General features: G+C 42.6%; 1 protein-coding gene across 2 annotated transcripts in view; it reads right to left on the reverse strand.

The window, feature by feature from the left end:
• The window catches only part of LMBRD1 (LMBR1 domain containing 1), a 135,875-nt gene that overhangs the window by 66,790 nt on the left and 52,916 nt on the right, over positions 1-16,169 (reverse strand). For both annotated transcript variants that reach the window (XM_055534761.1, XM_055534762.1), the window contains exon 6: positions 2,955-3,043. In XM_055534761.1, the coding sequence (XP_055390736.1) occupies positions 2,955-3,043 (89 nt within the window). The remainder of the gene's footprint in view (positions 1-2,954; positions 3,044-16,169) is intronic.

The following is a 16,169-nucleotide window of genomic DNA, read 5'->3' on the forward strand; positions in this document are numbered from 1 at the left end:
GTGAAGTCGTTCAGTCATGCCCGACTCTTAGCGACCCCATGGACTGCAGCCTACCAAGCTCCTCCATCCATGGGATTTTCCAGGCAAGAGTACTGGAGTGGGGTGCCATTGCTTTCTCTGGAAATACTATGCTACCAAGTTATATTTAAGAAACCTCTAAAAGGAAGGGGCTTCCCTGGTGGCTCAGACAGTGAAGAGTCTGCCCACAATGCAGGAGACCCTGGTTCGATCCCTGGGTCAGGAAGATCACCTGGAAAAGGAAATGGCAACCCACTCCAGTCTTCTTGCCTGGAAAATCCCACGGGTGGATAAGCCTGGTGGGCTACAGTCTATGGAGTCACACAGAATCAGAGACAACTGAGACACTAACACTTTCACTTTCACGGAAGACCAAAGAGTGGGTTGTGAGAGTGACACTTTCAAATAAACATGCCAGATAATGCAATGAAGTACTATGCAAATTTGAATATTCTTAAATATTAAGAATATTAATATGTATATATTCCTAAATATTCTAATATTAAATATTATTCTAATATTCAAATTAGAATAATACTAATTGTTCTAGTTTTAATACAGGTTTTACTAGACCAGTATTGACCTAGGTTAAATGCAGGTCCTGTGGAACCAAATATAATTATTAAATTAATTCACTTTATCAATATCAAATAATAAAAATTAGAATGACCTACCTTATTAAAACTAATATCTCAGTTTTAAAATATAATACTTAGGGAGAACATATTACTGACAAGCTCAGAAACTGTGCAAGGCAGATTTTTAAGCCTCAGTTTTTGAAACTGTAATACTACATTTTACCAAATCAAAGACACTGATGCCATTACTTTTTTGATCTTACTATAAGTATCAACAGGAGAAGGCATGGCACCCCACTCCAGTACTCTTGCCTGGAAAATCCCATGGATGGAGGAGCCTGGTGGGCTGCAGTCCATGGGGTCGCTAAGAGTCAGATACGACTGCACGACTGAGTGACTTCACTTTCACTTTTCACTTTCATGCATTGGAGAAGGAAAGGGCAACCCACTCCAGTGTTCTTGCCTGGAGAATCACAGGGATGGAGGAGCCTGGTGGGCTGCCGTCTCTGGGGTCGCACAGAGTCAGACACGACTGAAGCGACTTAGTAGCAGCAGCAGCAGCAGCAGCAGAAGTATCAACAAAAAGTATTCATACAACTAAGAGAGGCCAGGCATTTAGCTAATAGCAGTTTTAAGGTATTTTCACTTATAAAATGCATCACAAAATCAGAGATATGAAAACATGTAAAAATATGCATCTTAGAACTGATAAAGAGGAGTGTTCTGCTAAGATACCTGGCCAAACAAAAAAACTAATATTACTAACAGTGATAAACAAAATGTACTCTAAAATATAGTGTTTAAGATTTGAGGTTTTTTAAATGTTAATTAAGACTACAGAGATTACAGCAAGTAATTATATAGCATTACAATAGTAATGCTACCTGTAGAACAATAACGCTACCTATATAATTACCAATTCAAGCTATGTGTGTGTTATGTGTTAGTCGCTCACTCATGTCCAACTCTTTGTGACCCCATTGACTGCAGCCTGCTGGGCTTCTCTGTCCATGGAATTCTCTAGGCAAGAAGATTGGGAGGGCCATTCCCTTCTCCAGGGGATCTTCCCAACCAGGGATTGAACCTGGGTCTCCTGCATCGCAGGCAGATTCTTTACTGTCTGAGCCACCAGGGATTCAAGTTATACCAACACTCAAAGACCAGCAAAACTTAGAGAGAAAAGTGTTCAGGGCAAAAGGGTAGTTACTCAAGAGACCTGAAGGAGTTAACTGCAGGAAAAGAAGCAATTTCTTTCTCAGCAACAGGCTCAGATGCATAAATCCTGACATGCAGTATCATTAGATGCCAGGCCTGCTACTGTCTTCTTGCTGGTATCAGCAAGATGTTAATGGACCACAATTTACAAGATGAAATCTTAAGTGGAAAGCAAGAAAATTAAGAAGTTGTATAACAAAGATTTTAAGACTTAGTTTAATCATCATTTAATACTGTATCTAGGTAAAGAGAAAGAAGTACTGATCAAACAATGTGCAGTACCAGAAAAAGAATAAATATAAAAGCAGTAAGAATTTTCCACGTTTATAAATTTTCTAGGTTTCTTTGAAAATAGAGAACTATGTTCAAATGTACATGAAATTTTGAATAACAAAATGCCCATTCTTATTTGATAGCAGTTTCTAAAATACTAATTTTTTAATGATAAAAAACTTTCTTAAACTGACTTCCTAAACCTGCTTTCTTTCCCCCTCTAAAAATGTAGGCTATGCTGATTAAGGTAAGGAAAACTTTTGGAAAAGGAACTTCAAAATGTTTTGGTGAGGTAAATTTATAATAAAGTATCATTTTATCCACATAAAACCTCTGTAATTGGGGAATTCTCTGGTGGTCCAGCAGCTAGGACTCTGTGCTTCCACTGCAGGGGACACAGGTTTGATCCCTAGTTGGGAAACTAAGATCCTCAAGCTGCAAATGGCAAAAACAACATTAAAAAAAAAAACAAACTCTCCAATTTATATTACACAAAAAAATTACCTAATCAGGATCAAAGAGCAATATAAGGTTCTTTCAGTTTAAAGATAAAAACCAGTTTCTAGCATATTTAACATATTACTCTATATTATCCTAAGTGAATTAAAGACCACACAGAAATTATAAAACCTTCATTGCTAAAATATTTTGAAGATCACCTTTTCTTTTCAACATGGTACTTTTATAAAGAAGTCAAGAGATTGGCTATATAACAGCTAGATGGATTCCTCATCTGCCTAGCATCCTTTAAACCATGAGTTAAAAGAATTATGAAGGTAAATTCTTAGCAGTGTAAAAACAGACACCTTCCAAAGAAAGTCACAAATATCATGAAATATGAATTACTATGGACTTTTAAAGAATACTTACGACTACTTCCAAGTTCTTCGAACAGGAACTTCACCTTTTCCCACTCTGTAGAATTTTTGTTATCAGGAAGATTCAATGGAACGAAAGCACTACAAAGGAGAAAGTAACTCTGCTTAATGGTTTTAAAGACAAAAGGTTGAATAAAAGGAAATGACCTGAAACTCCATTTCTAGTAATTTTTTTAAGGTGAGGTCAACCTTCTCCCTTAAAGAATTAGCAAATCCAACCTGCACCATGTACAGAGGGGTGTGAGAAGTTTCTCATCCACGCATTTAATATATCACACATTTGTTTTCATGATTTAGTTTCTATATTCAGTATAATTAGTTTCCTTTGTAATCCTATGTATTTTATTTTTTGCATTTAAAGCTATTTTGTCCACAGCACAAAAAGGTTAAGAATTTCTTGTTAAATCAGAATAGAAGTCATGCTTTCAGTATATTTAAATGCATAGAAAAGAATAGAAGGAAAATAAACTAGAATTAACAGTAAATATCTCATTGTAGAACTAGAGGTGATTTTTATTTTTCTGGGTATTTCAAGATTCTATCTAGCATATATAATGAAGTAGTTTCATTTATTTTTCAATCTACAACTGAAAAAAAGAGACAAAGAAAGAAAAGCACTTCATTATCTAGCTCAGAAACAAAACAAGAGACTGAAAGGCTGAGCACCCCCTTTAGACTGTGCCTGTGAACCCCACCTCCTAATACTACCTCCTATCCAACATAATCTTAATTGTGAGCAAAGTGGTAAGATCTATCTTTTTGTAAAGGGGTAATACCGAATGAGTTCAACAATATATTAAGATGGTCATTCTGATAATGTATGCAAGTAAAACAAAGAAATCACTCTAATTAAAAAAAATTTTTAGACTGCTGCTTGCAGGCGGATTCTTTACCAGCTGAGCCACAAGGGAAGCCCAAGAATACTGGAGTGGGTAGCCTATCCCTTCTCCGGCAGATCTTCCCGACCCAGGAATCGAACTGGGGTCTCCTGCACTGCAGGTGGATTCGTTACCAACTGAACTATCAGGGAAGCCCTTACTTGGTAAAACCAATACTTTTTATCCTTATAAAAAGATGAATCAGCAGACACAGCACGAGGTTATCTAAATTTCTATTTGCACTAACATCAATTTACTACACTCATCTCAATCTTTGAGACTAATTTCTCACTACTTTTACGGAGAAAAGTGATTATCCACAAGGAAAGAGAAATACATGTAAAAAATTCATTGTTTGTTTCCCTGGTTATAAAATCAAAAACAATTAAATATAACCATTAAGATGGAATCAAAAAATAAAGAACAGCTTGTGCATAATATACTTCTATAATGACATTAATTTATGTATTAGCACTTGAATAAAAATATAAATCAAGCCAGAAAATCTATATAACATTCTTCTATTTTATTTGGATGCAGTTTTTTCAGAGAGAGAGAGAGAGAGAGAGAGAGAGAGAGATATATATATATGGAAAAAATTGTACATGTATATTTTTGAAAAGTATACTTTGAACTTGTTAGTTGGAACACGGGGAAAAATTCTATGTTGCACAAAATATCATCTCCAGTACTATTAAGACAGAAATATGTATTACAAATATCTAAAAACAGCATTCCTACTTAGAATATTCAGTATCTATATCAGTTTGATGTAACCAAAGGTTCTGTCCAGTGGGAGAAGAAAGTAATTAACTCTTGCTCTCGACACTTTTATGTTAAAGCTGCTGAATAGGGCTCTTGGAGAAGGCAATGGCATCCCACTCCAGTACTCTTGCCTGGAAAATCCCATGGATGGAGGAGCCTGGTAGGCTGCAGTCCATGGGGTCGCTAGGAGTTGGACACGACTGAGCGACTTCACTTTCACTTTTCACTTTCATGCATTGGAGAAGGAAATGGCAACCCACTCCAGTGTTCTTGCCTGGAAAATCCCAGGGACAGGGGAGCCTGGTGAGCTGCCGTCTCTGGGATTGCACAGAGTCGGACATGACTGAAGCAACTTAGCAGCAGGGCTCTTAAACAATTCAAATATTTAGAGAAACTTGAAGTGCTCAAAAACAAAAATCTTAAATGGCCCAAACTATTGTCAATGACTTCTGGAAGACACTTACTCTGAGGCAACCAGCAGAGCACTAACATTCCAGCACTATTATCTTAGGTAGAACTAGAGCGAGCAGCTAAAGCATAAACCCTAAGCAGGTTCATCAGCCGCCTTGCCACCAGGACCATGTAATCCAAAAAGATGTAAAATATCTTCTCATAAAAGCAACATCCATAAGCAGAATTCAAGAGTTATAACTAAATATGTTTATATGTCATGGGCGATAATATTCAAAACATTTAACAATGATTCTCAAGCTTCCCTGGTGGCTCAGAAGGTAAAGAATCTGCCTGCAATGCAGGAGACCCAGGTTTGATCCCTGGGTTGGAAGATCCCCTGGAGAAGGCTTTGGCTACCCACTCCAGAAATCCATAGACAGAGAAGCCTGGAGGGCTACAGTCTGTGGGATGGCAAAGAGTAAGACATGACTAAGAGACTTTCACTCACTTCCCATGGCAAAGGTATTCACATGGCAACATATGCTGCCCTTGGTTCTGAAGACCTTGCTGAACCGGGATTTACCCTCTGACTGGGCCAAGGGTGGGGTAACTCAGGAGTAGCTGATGACCTACGTGGAAGCATTTCAACCTTTTAACAACCAGAAGGGGTCAAGCAATGTTCACCAGTCAAATATCAGCCCTGCAGACAAAGACCTAGACAGAGATCTGCTGTGCAAGCACCTCCTAACAGATGCAGAGGCCACTTCAGTAGAAAGAGCCCAAAATATAGACACATTCACTCTAATGGGGAGGCACTTACTGACATAGTCATATGACTATCAGGCATTTACTGAATGGTGATGATACTAAAGAAACCAAAAGTATAGTGAGATTTGTGTGGCTGAAAGCTACAGATATTTTATTAACCTCAGTCTATATCTCTCAAAAAAAAAAAAAAAAAAATGGATCCAGCAAACTGTTTATACCTGTTCTTTAATCAAACTCCTTTCCCATGTAGGTTATTATCGAATGTTGAGCCAAGTTTGCTGTGCTGTACAGTAGGTCCTTGTTGGTTATCTATTTTAAATATAGTAGTGTATACACTAATTGAATCACTTTGCTGCAAACCTATAACTAACACATCATTGTTAATCAACTATACCCCAACATAAAGAAATGAATACAGAGAACCTCAACTTTCAAAGACACACAATACAAGATCAAGCTAAGAACTGAAATCCTCATAAGATTATACATTTCCTTTCTGCTCTTAACAACAGTAAAACTGCTTAGAAAAAACCTTCAACACCCAATCTGAGTGAATTAGCTTAATACAGATTATCTCTTCAGGAAGGGACAAAGGAAAGGCTAATGAATTTCAGCAGATATGAAATTGAAATCAGGAATTTAGCAAAATTGAAAATAAGATTTTTACCTCCTACACTCAATCACCAAGTCACATTTATCTTCCACATTGCCTACCTGTTTGTTCCTCTCTGCTCTCCGAAACTACTCCAGTTCAGACTCTCACCTCCCACCTGAACAACGACAGTGGTGGCTAACTGACTGATCTTCCTTCCCACCGCTTGTGTCTCACTGACCAACTCCCAAATGCCCCTTTCCATGCATCCTTCAGTGCTGCAAAAAATTCATATATATTTGCTTTCATGGGTGCAAACACCAGTATATCCACACCTGCTGCTGCTGCTGCTGCTGCTGCTAAGTCGCTTCAGTCATGTCCAACTCTGTGCAACCCCAGAGACGGCAGCCCACCAGGCTCCCCCATCCCTGGGATTCTCCAGGCAAGAATACTGGAGTGGGGTGCCATTTCCTTCTCCACACCTGCACTGCCTTTCAATTGCTCAGCAGGATAAAACTCAATGTCTTAAACACCGTATGTAAGATCAGGAGCCCACCTATGTGGCTAAGCTCATGGTCTGTCACTTGCCAACACAAACACTTGAAATGCCACCTTACAATTTTTTTTTTTTTTCTTTTGTACTGAAGGATCAAGAAGAGATGGAAGGAATACCTGGAAGAACCGTACAAAAAAGATCTTAATGAACTGGATAACTATGATGGTGTGGTCAGTCAGCCAGAGCCAGACATTCTGGAGCACAAAGTCAAGCGGGCCTTAGGAAACTCTGCTGTTAATAAACCTAGTGGATGCAATGGAATTCCAGTAGAACTATTCAAAACCCTAAAGGATGAAATTGCTTTTGAAAAGTGCTGCACTCAATAAGTCAGCAAATCTGGAAGACCCAGCGGTGGTCACAGGACTGAAAATGGTCAATCCTCATCCCAATTCCCAAGAAGGGTAGTACCAAAGAATGTTCTAACCATCGGACAACTGCACTCATCTCCCATGCTAGTAAGGTCATGCTTAAAATCTTGCATACCAGGCTTCAGCATTACATGAACCAAGAACTCCCAGACATCCAAGCAGGGTTTAGAAAAGGCAGAGGAACCAGAGATGAAAATTGCCAACATTTGCTGGATCATAAAGAAAGCAGGAGAATTCCAGAACAACGTCTACCTCTGTTTCATTGACTACGCTAAAGTCTTTGAACTGTGTGGATCATAACAAAATGTGGAAAGCTCTTACAGATGGGAATACCAGACCACCTTACCTGTCTCCTGAGAAATCTGTATGCTGGTCAAGAAGCATCAGTTTGAACCCTGAATGGAAAAACTGATTGGTTCAGGACTGAGAAAGGAGTACCACACGGCTGTCACCCTGTTTATTTAACCTAGATGCTGAGCACATCATGAGAGATGCCAGGCTGGATGAGTCATAAGCGGGAATCAAGATAGGCAGGAGAAACATCAACAACCTCAGATATGTGGATGATACCACTCTAATGGCAGAAAGCGAAGAGGAACTAAAGAACATCTTGATGAGGGTGAAGGAAGAGAGTGAAAGAGCCAGCTTAAAACTAAATATTAAAAAAACTAAGATCATGGCATCTGGCCCCATTACTTCATGACAAATAGAAGGGGAAAAGGTTGAAGTAGTGACAGATTTCCTCTTCTTGGGCTCAAAAATCAGTGGATGGTGACTGCAGCCATGAAATCAGAAAATGATTGCTTCTTGGCAGGAAAGCTACGATAAACCTAGACAGTGTGTTGAAAAGCAGAGACATTATTTTGCCAACAAAGGTCCGTATAGTCAAGGCTATGGTCTTCCCTGTGGTCATGTATAGATGTGAGAGTTGGACCATAAAGAAGGCAGAACACCAAAGAATTGATGCCTTTGAACTGTGGAGCTGGAGAATACTCCTGAGAGTACCTTGGACTGCAAGGAGATCAAACCAGTCAACCTTAAGGGAAACTAACTCTGAATACTCATTGGAAGGACTGATGCTGAAGCTGAAGCTGAAGCTCCGGTATTTTGGTCACCTTATGGAACAGCCAACTCATTGGAAAAGTCCCTGATGCTGAGCAAAACTTGAGGGCAGAAGGAGAAGAGGGCATCAGAGGATGAGATGGCTGGATGGCATCATGCAATGGACATGAACTTGGGCAAACTTCAGGAAATGGTGAGGGATGGGGAGGCCTGGCGTGCTACGGGGTTGCAGAGTCAGACACAACTGGAGACTGGACAACAACAACAACTGGGGGAGGGAGGATTTAAATTCACATTCCACTTTTTATATCATTCTTTAACCATTCCATGCTAACTTCAGTTTCTCAGTTATCATATGGAATAGACTCAAGTGTGTTCCCTCCCCCTCAAATTACTATGTTGAGGTGCTAAGTCCCCATGTGAATGGTACCTGGATACAGGGTCCCAAAGGTGACTCTCTGACCTGATGGGACTGATGTCCTTTTAGGGAGAGGAACAGACACCAGAGCTTGCTGGTGGCCAGCAGAGAGGAAAAGCCATAGGATGACACAGTGAGAAGGCGGCCATCTGCAAGCCAAGGAGAGAGCTCCCACCAGACACCAAACCTGCTGACACTTTAATTTTAGACTCTCAGCCTCCAGAACTGTAAGAAGTAAGTGTCCACTGTGGAAGCTAGCAAGCCTGTGGTATTCTGTTAAGACAGCTCAAGTAGGTGGCTAAGTGGTAAACAATCCACCTGCTAAAGCAGGAGATGGAGAAGACATGGGTTCAGACTCTGGGTCAGGAAAATCCCCTGGAGAAGGACATGGCAGCCCACTTCAGTATTCTTGGCTGGAAAATTCCATGGACAGAGGAGCCTGGTGGGCTATATAGTCCATGGGATTGAAAAGAGTTGGACACAGCTGAGCATGTATGTACATTATTCCTAGCCCAAGTAGACTAATACAGATTTTGGCACTATGAAGCAGGTTTCTACTTTGTAACAAATACCTGAACATGTACATGTGACTTTGGAGCTCAGTGACAGGGAAAGACCTAAAGACATCGGAGGTTGCATGTCAGAAAAAGTCCAAACTGCCCTGAACAGACTACTGATAAAAATGTGGATGTTAAAGGCAATTCTGGTGAGAACTCAGGAAGAAAAGAGTGTTTTAGAGAAAGCCTCTATCATCTTAGAGAAGACATACAAGCTGTGAGAATGCTGTTAGAAATATGGACACGAAAGGTCATTCTGAGGAAATCTCAGCTAGAAATGAAGAATATGTTAATGGAAACTGAAAGAAAGGAGATCATTATTAGAAAGTGACGAAGAGCTTGACTGAATAGTTTTATAGTGCTTTATGGAAGGCAGAACTACTCGTAAGAGATAAGACTGGATATTTAGCTGAGGAAAATTCTAAGCAAAGTGCTGGAAGGAGCAAGTTGGTTTCTCCATACCATTTATAGTAAAATGCAAGAGAGAGAGATAAGCAAAAAGGAACCAGCCTTTTGAAAACAGTGAGCAGGCACGTTCTAAGAGCTTGGCTGAACAATCACTTGTCAAGGAGATTAGTATGGGTGGAAACCATCGATTTAATCAGCTGTCTCACAGAAGACAGGAAGAGAGAGGGTGACACCAACAGAGACACAGTCAACCTGAACTAAGGTAAGGGAGCACAGATGAGACACAATAAGGGAAGGCTCTGAGACTCGAGATTCGTCAGGATGGGGTCACAGAGTTATTTAGCAGAGAATGTGCTTTCATCCTTCAAGAAAGACCCCAAAGGCACTTCAGTTATCAGGGCTACCGCTCCTACTAGACAAGAGGGCAAAGCTGCTTCCTCCTCAATTTCAGAAGACAGGGTCCTCTGCTCAGTTTAGCTGCCAGGGAGCTGATGCAGAGTCAGGGGGCAGGACCAACACCCAGAATCAGGGGGTGGTGCACAGCAGGGCTGTGGAGGGCCGGGGCAGTGACCCACCCCTTGGTGGGCCTGGAGGGCAAAGCCCCCATCAAAGAAGATGATTATTCCTGAGCCTTAAGATCTAAGGGACTCTGCCTTGCTCAGTTCTGAACTGGTATGGCACATTCACATTTCCTGTCTGATGTCTCCCTTTAGGATGGAAGCACCTGTCCTGTGCCTGTCCCACCACTGTGGCTGGAAGCACACGACCTGTCCTGCTGCACAGGTTCACTGCTGGGCAAGGGTTCCGACCAGGAGTCTTCAGATCTCACCCACACCTGATCTAGATGACATTCAGATGAGACCCAAGACTCAGATTCCATGCTGGGTTAAGACTTTTGGGCCTTGCTGGGATGAGGTAAGTGCATTTTGCATATGAGAAGAACATGGATTTTGGGGAAGGCAAAGAACAGAGTGCTGTAGACTGAATTTGTCCCCACAAAATCGATGTTGAAGCCTCAGTCGCCAACAGGATGGTATGTGGATACAGGGCCTGTAGGGACGTCTGACTTTGCGACCCCAAGGATTGCAGCACACCATGCTTCGCTGTCCAGCACCAACACCCAGAGCTTGCTCAAACTCAAGTCCATCGAGTCGGTGATGCCATCCAACCGTCTCATCCACTGTCATTCCCTCCTCTTCCTGCCCTCAATCTTTCCTAGCATCAGGGTCTTTTTCAATGAAGACAATTCTTCGCAGCAGGTGGCCAAAGTACCGGAGATTCAGCTTCAGCATCAGTCCTTCCGATGAATATTCAGGGTTGATTTCCCTTAGGACTGACTGGTTCGATCTCCTTGCAGTCCAAGGGACTCTCAAGAGTCTTCTCCAACACCACAGTTCAAAAGCATCAGTTCTTTAGCTATCAGTTTTCTTTACGGTCCAACTCTTACATTCATACGTGACTACTGGAAAAACCACAGCTTTGACTAGATGGACCTTTGTCGGGAAAGCAATGTCTCTGGTTTTTAATATGCTGTCTAGGTTGGTCATAGCTTTTCTTTTAAGAAGCAAGAGTCTTTTAATGTCATGACTGTAGTCACCATCTTCAGTGATTGTGGAAAAACAAAGTCAGCCACTGTTTCCACTGTTTCCCCATCTATTTGCCATGAAGTGATGGGACCAGATGCCATGATCTTAGTTTTCTGAATGTTGAGTTTTAAGCCAGCTTTTTCACTCTCCTCTTTCACTTTCATCGAGAGGCTCTTCAGTTCCTCTTCACTTTCTGCCATAAGGATGGTGTCATCTGCATATCTGAGGTTATTGATACTTCTCCGTGCAATCTTAATTTCAGCTTGTGCTTCATCCAGTCTGGCATTTCACATGACGTACTCTGCATATAAGTTAAATAACCATGGTGACAGCCTTGACGTACTCCTTTTCCTAACTGGAATCAGTTCCATGTCCGGTTCCAAATGCTGCTTCTTGACCTGAATACAGATTTCTCAAGAGGCAGGTAAGATGGTCTGGTAGTCCCATCTCTTTCAGAATTTTCCATAGTTTGTTGTGATTCGCACAGTCAAAGGCTTTAGCGTAGTCAATAAAGCAGAAGATGTTTTTCTGGAACTCTCTTGTGTTTTCAATGATCCAACAGATGTTGGCAATTTGATCTCAGTTCCTCTGCCTTTTCTAAACCTAAGCTTGAACATCTGGAAGTTCTTGGTTCACATACTGTTGAAGCCTTGCTTGGAGAATTTTGAGCATTACTTTACTAGCATGTGAGATGAGTGCAATCGTGTGGTAGTTTGAACATTCTTTGGCATTGCCTTTCTTTGGGATAGGAATGAAAACTGACCTTTTCCAGTCCTGTGGCCACTGCTGAGTTTTCCAAATTTGTTGGCATGTTGACTGCAGCATTTTCACAGCATCATCGTTCAGGATTTGAAATAGCTCAACTGGAATTCCATCATCTCCACTAGCTTTGTTCCTAGTGATGCTTTATAAGGCCCACTTGACTTCACATACCAGGATGTCTGGCTCTAGGTGAGTGTTCACACCATTATGATTATCTTGGTCATGAAGATCTTTTTTGTATAGTACTCTGTATTCCTGCCACCTCTTCTTAATATCTTCTGCTTCTGTTAGGTCCATACTGTTTCTGTCCTTTATCGAGCTCATCTTTGCATGAAATGTTCCCTTGGTATCTCTAACCTTCTTGAAGAAATCTCTGGTCTTTCCCATTCTGTTGTTTTCCTCTATTTCTTTGCATTGATCACTGAGGAAGGCTTTCTTATCTCTCCTTGCTATTCTTTGGAACTCTGCATTGAGATGTGTATATCTTTCCTTTTCTCCTTTGCTTTTTGCTTCTCCTCTTTTCACAGCTATTTGTAAGGCCTCCCCAGACCACCATTTTGCCTTTTTGTATTTCTTTTTCTTGGGGATGGTCTTGATCACCGTCTCCTGTACAGTGTCACGAACCTCCATCCATAGTTCTTCAGGAACTCTGTTTATCAGATCTAATCCCTTGAATCTATTTGTCACTTCCACTATATAATCATAATGGATTTGATTCAGATCATGCTTAAATGGTCTAGTAGTTTTCCCTACTTTTTTCAATTTAAGTCTCAATTTGGCAATAAAGATTCATGATCTGAGCCACAGTCAGCTTCCAGTCTTTTTTTTTGTACAGACCTTCTCCATCTTTGGCTGCGAAGAATATAATCAATCTGATTTCGGTGTTGACCGTCTGGTGATGTCTGTGTGTAGAGTCACCTCTTGTGTCACTGGAAGAGGGTGTTTGCTATGACCAGTGCGTAGGGAGGTAACTAAAGTTAAATGAGGTCATACGTTGGGACCCTAGCCAATGGGCATGATGTCCCTTGAGAAGAGGAAGGGCCCTTGGAGACATGCTGCCCCATGGAGCACAGGAAAGACCACGTGAGGGCACCACAGGAAGGAGACCATCGTTTCTGAGGCCTCGTCAGAAACCAAACTTGCCTGCACCCTGATCATGACCTCAGAGTCTAGAACTTCGAGAAAATAAACGCCTGCTGTTCACAGCCGTGTGAGCAGACTAGTACAGGTGACCCTGACACTGTGTGTGGGATTGGTGCTGCCAAGCCTCTAGGCAATCACAACTTGAGTCTGACTTACACTCGTCCTCAGATATGTGTTCCCTCCACACTCACGATCCTCAGCACCGCAGTTCCACATCCACTTATCAACCAACCTCACAGGACCACAGGGCTGGTGACTGCAGAAACCCACGTTTAAGTGGACCGCACAGCTCAAATCCATCCAAGGGCAAACCATACATTACAGCTGCTATCCACCATTTTTCTTTATGTAGTCTGCTGACCAATTTCCACTTCACCAAATTCTGATTCAAAGACTAATTCCTTTTATGTCTTACCTGATTCTGTAAAGCAGAATTTGCTACCCCACCATCAACCTCTGGCATCGGTCTCTTATCAGAGTCCTTAAACATGGTAACTCAAGTATCTATCTGCAGCTCTCTCCATGTGAAGTGTGAGGACAGAGTTCAAAACCCTCCATCTTATTCCTAACACTGCACAACCCACAAGGGCTCCAATGGTGTTAGCTGCATGATCTGCTTACATCTAGACCAAATTTTGGCCATAAAATTATCTACTGTTTTATCAAAAACAAGTTCATCACTTAACAAAAACTAGAGCATGTCACCTTCAAGAGTTTCAGGAAATGCAGCCCATCACTTACCCTAACGCCCCTCCCGCAGACACTCACACGGGGTAAGGAGATAACCAGACAGCACTGTGTGTCCTCCAGTCACAAGCTTCTGGCCGATGAACTAGAGGAGCCCACACCCTCCCCCCACATCAGGGCCCTCAGCAGGACTCCCACTGCAAACATGCAGGAGAAAACAAGAGCCCGTCAGAGAGGAACACTTTCATTTGCCCCAAAACCTGTGCACCGACCTGGAACTCCTTCCACTCTCATCCCTCTTAGACAAAAGGAGGAAACGCCCTTGCCCTTGCCCCCATCGCAGCTGCCCACTGTCTAAGAGCCCTGCACGCCCTTCCTTCTCACCTGCCCATCAAGGCTCTCAGTATAAGCACAAAAGGGTTCCAGGACTGAGAAAGGAGGGAGGCGGCACAGGGAGCAGTGTATGGCAATCATCTAACTCATTTCCCACATGTGACAAAGGATAAAGCTCTAATTCTCACTGCATGTTGCTACTGGAAGAACAGAGACTAAACTCTGTTTCCTACGGCCTGACCTGGTGGCCTACTCCACATCCTTCCTGAAGGCTAAGACTGCCCATGAGCCATGCCGAGCTCATGAGGATCCCTCAGCAAACCTGCTCCTCCTCCAGATCTGCCTGTGGAGGACAGAGTCGCCCTTCCCGTGGAGTAAAGAACCTGGCCTTGCCCAAGTGAAGTCTGAATTTTGCCCACGATTCTGGCATGTCATCCAGGTCATACCTGATTGGGCATCTGTTTTCAGGACAGGGGCTGGCCATACCCAGCCTCACGTGATAGGCCAGAAAGACCATCATGCAATTCAGCATGGAGGTGAGATGATCATGCAGGCAATTACAGGCTATCAGTCCCTCAGACATGCTGCAATAAAAACGCCACGTGAGCTTCCCTTGTGGGAAATACAAGTAGCCCCCCAGCATTTTGAAAGTTCACTTTATGCCATTTCACTTTTCTGAAAGAATTATATTAGTACCTATTTTCACTAGGTGAAAGAAATCTGAAAAGAAAACGGTCACTTTTATGAAGAAAGGCAAAAGGCAAAGACAATATCAGAGTTGGTTTTGGAGTCAGTTTACAGAGGCAGTGCACACCCTGAGCAGAGCGTGACACCACCCAGTTCTTTCCCGGGAACCACACTCAGCGTCTCAGCATCCAGCCACCACCACCCTGACCTGGGTGTGTGGGCATCTGTGCTCTATCTGGTTTATTTTGTGCCTCCGTGAGCAAGGTGGGTCCTCAGGAAATTGTTCCTTCCCTTTAGGCCATTTCAGTTTAGGAAAGGTTTCTGAGCAACCCTCTAGTTTGGGATGGCAGGGAATCTGTACTCCACACGTGTTGTCACACATGGAAGCCAGAGGGTAATGTATCCAGAGGACAACAGTCACCTCACATCTGGAATCTTCCCAGACTCTGTCCTATGCATCTCTCAAGAGGCTGATTTTAATCTGTCTTCTTTACCTGTAATAAATGGTAAGTGAAGTGAAGTCACTCTGTCGTGTCTGACTCTTTGTGACCCCCATGGACTGTAGCCTACCAGGCTCCTCCATACATGGGATTTCCCAGGTAAGATTACTGGAGTGGGGTGTCATTTCCTTCTCCAGGGGATCTTCCCAACCCACGGAGCGAATCTGGGTCTCCTGCATTGCAGGCAGTCACTTCACGTTCTGAGCCACCAGGGGAGTCCTTGGTAGCCATGGATATAATTGCTTTCAGTGAATTCTGTGAATCCCTCTAGAGAATTACCAAAGCTGAGGGTGGTTTTAGGAACCCTGAAACAGCTTGCAATTGATTTCAGAGGTGAGAGGAGTGCTCCTTGAAGTCTGTAGTTGGGCTAAGTCCAGGCGCATCTATCTTCCTTTCCTCCTCGTCTCATACCCTCTGTGCCTGCCTTGTGAGAAACCCCTGCCAGCTCTTTCTCCAAACCACAGGCAGGATCTCCTCACTGCTGTGACCATACTGTCTGGTCTGGGTGACTGCAAGAGCTCCTAACAGACCTCAAGTTTCTAGCCTGACCACCACAAAGTCAACTCTCAATACACCATCCAGGAATCTCTGTGAAATTTCAGATCACGTCACTCCATGAGCAAATGCCCTCAACAACTCCCCGCTCCCTGAGGATCAATGTCAGAATGCTGCCAACACCCCCAGGCCCCGAGCACCCCCTCTTCCTGTACCGTGGCTGGGTCCAGCCCCTCCACTCCAGCCGCC

The sequence above is a fragment of the Bubalus kerabau genome, chromosome 9 (assembly GCF_029407905.1).
Source record: "Bubalus kerabau isolate K-KA32 ecotype Philippines breed swamp buffalo chromosome 9, PCC_UOA_SB_1v2, whole genome shotgun sequence".
NCBI lineage: Eukaryota > Metazoa > Chordata > Mammalia > Artiodactyla > Bovidae > Bubalus > Bubalus kerabau.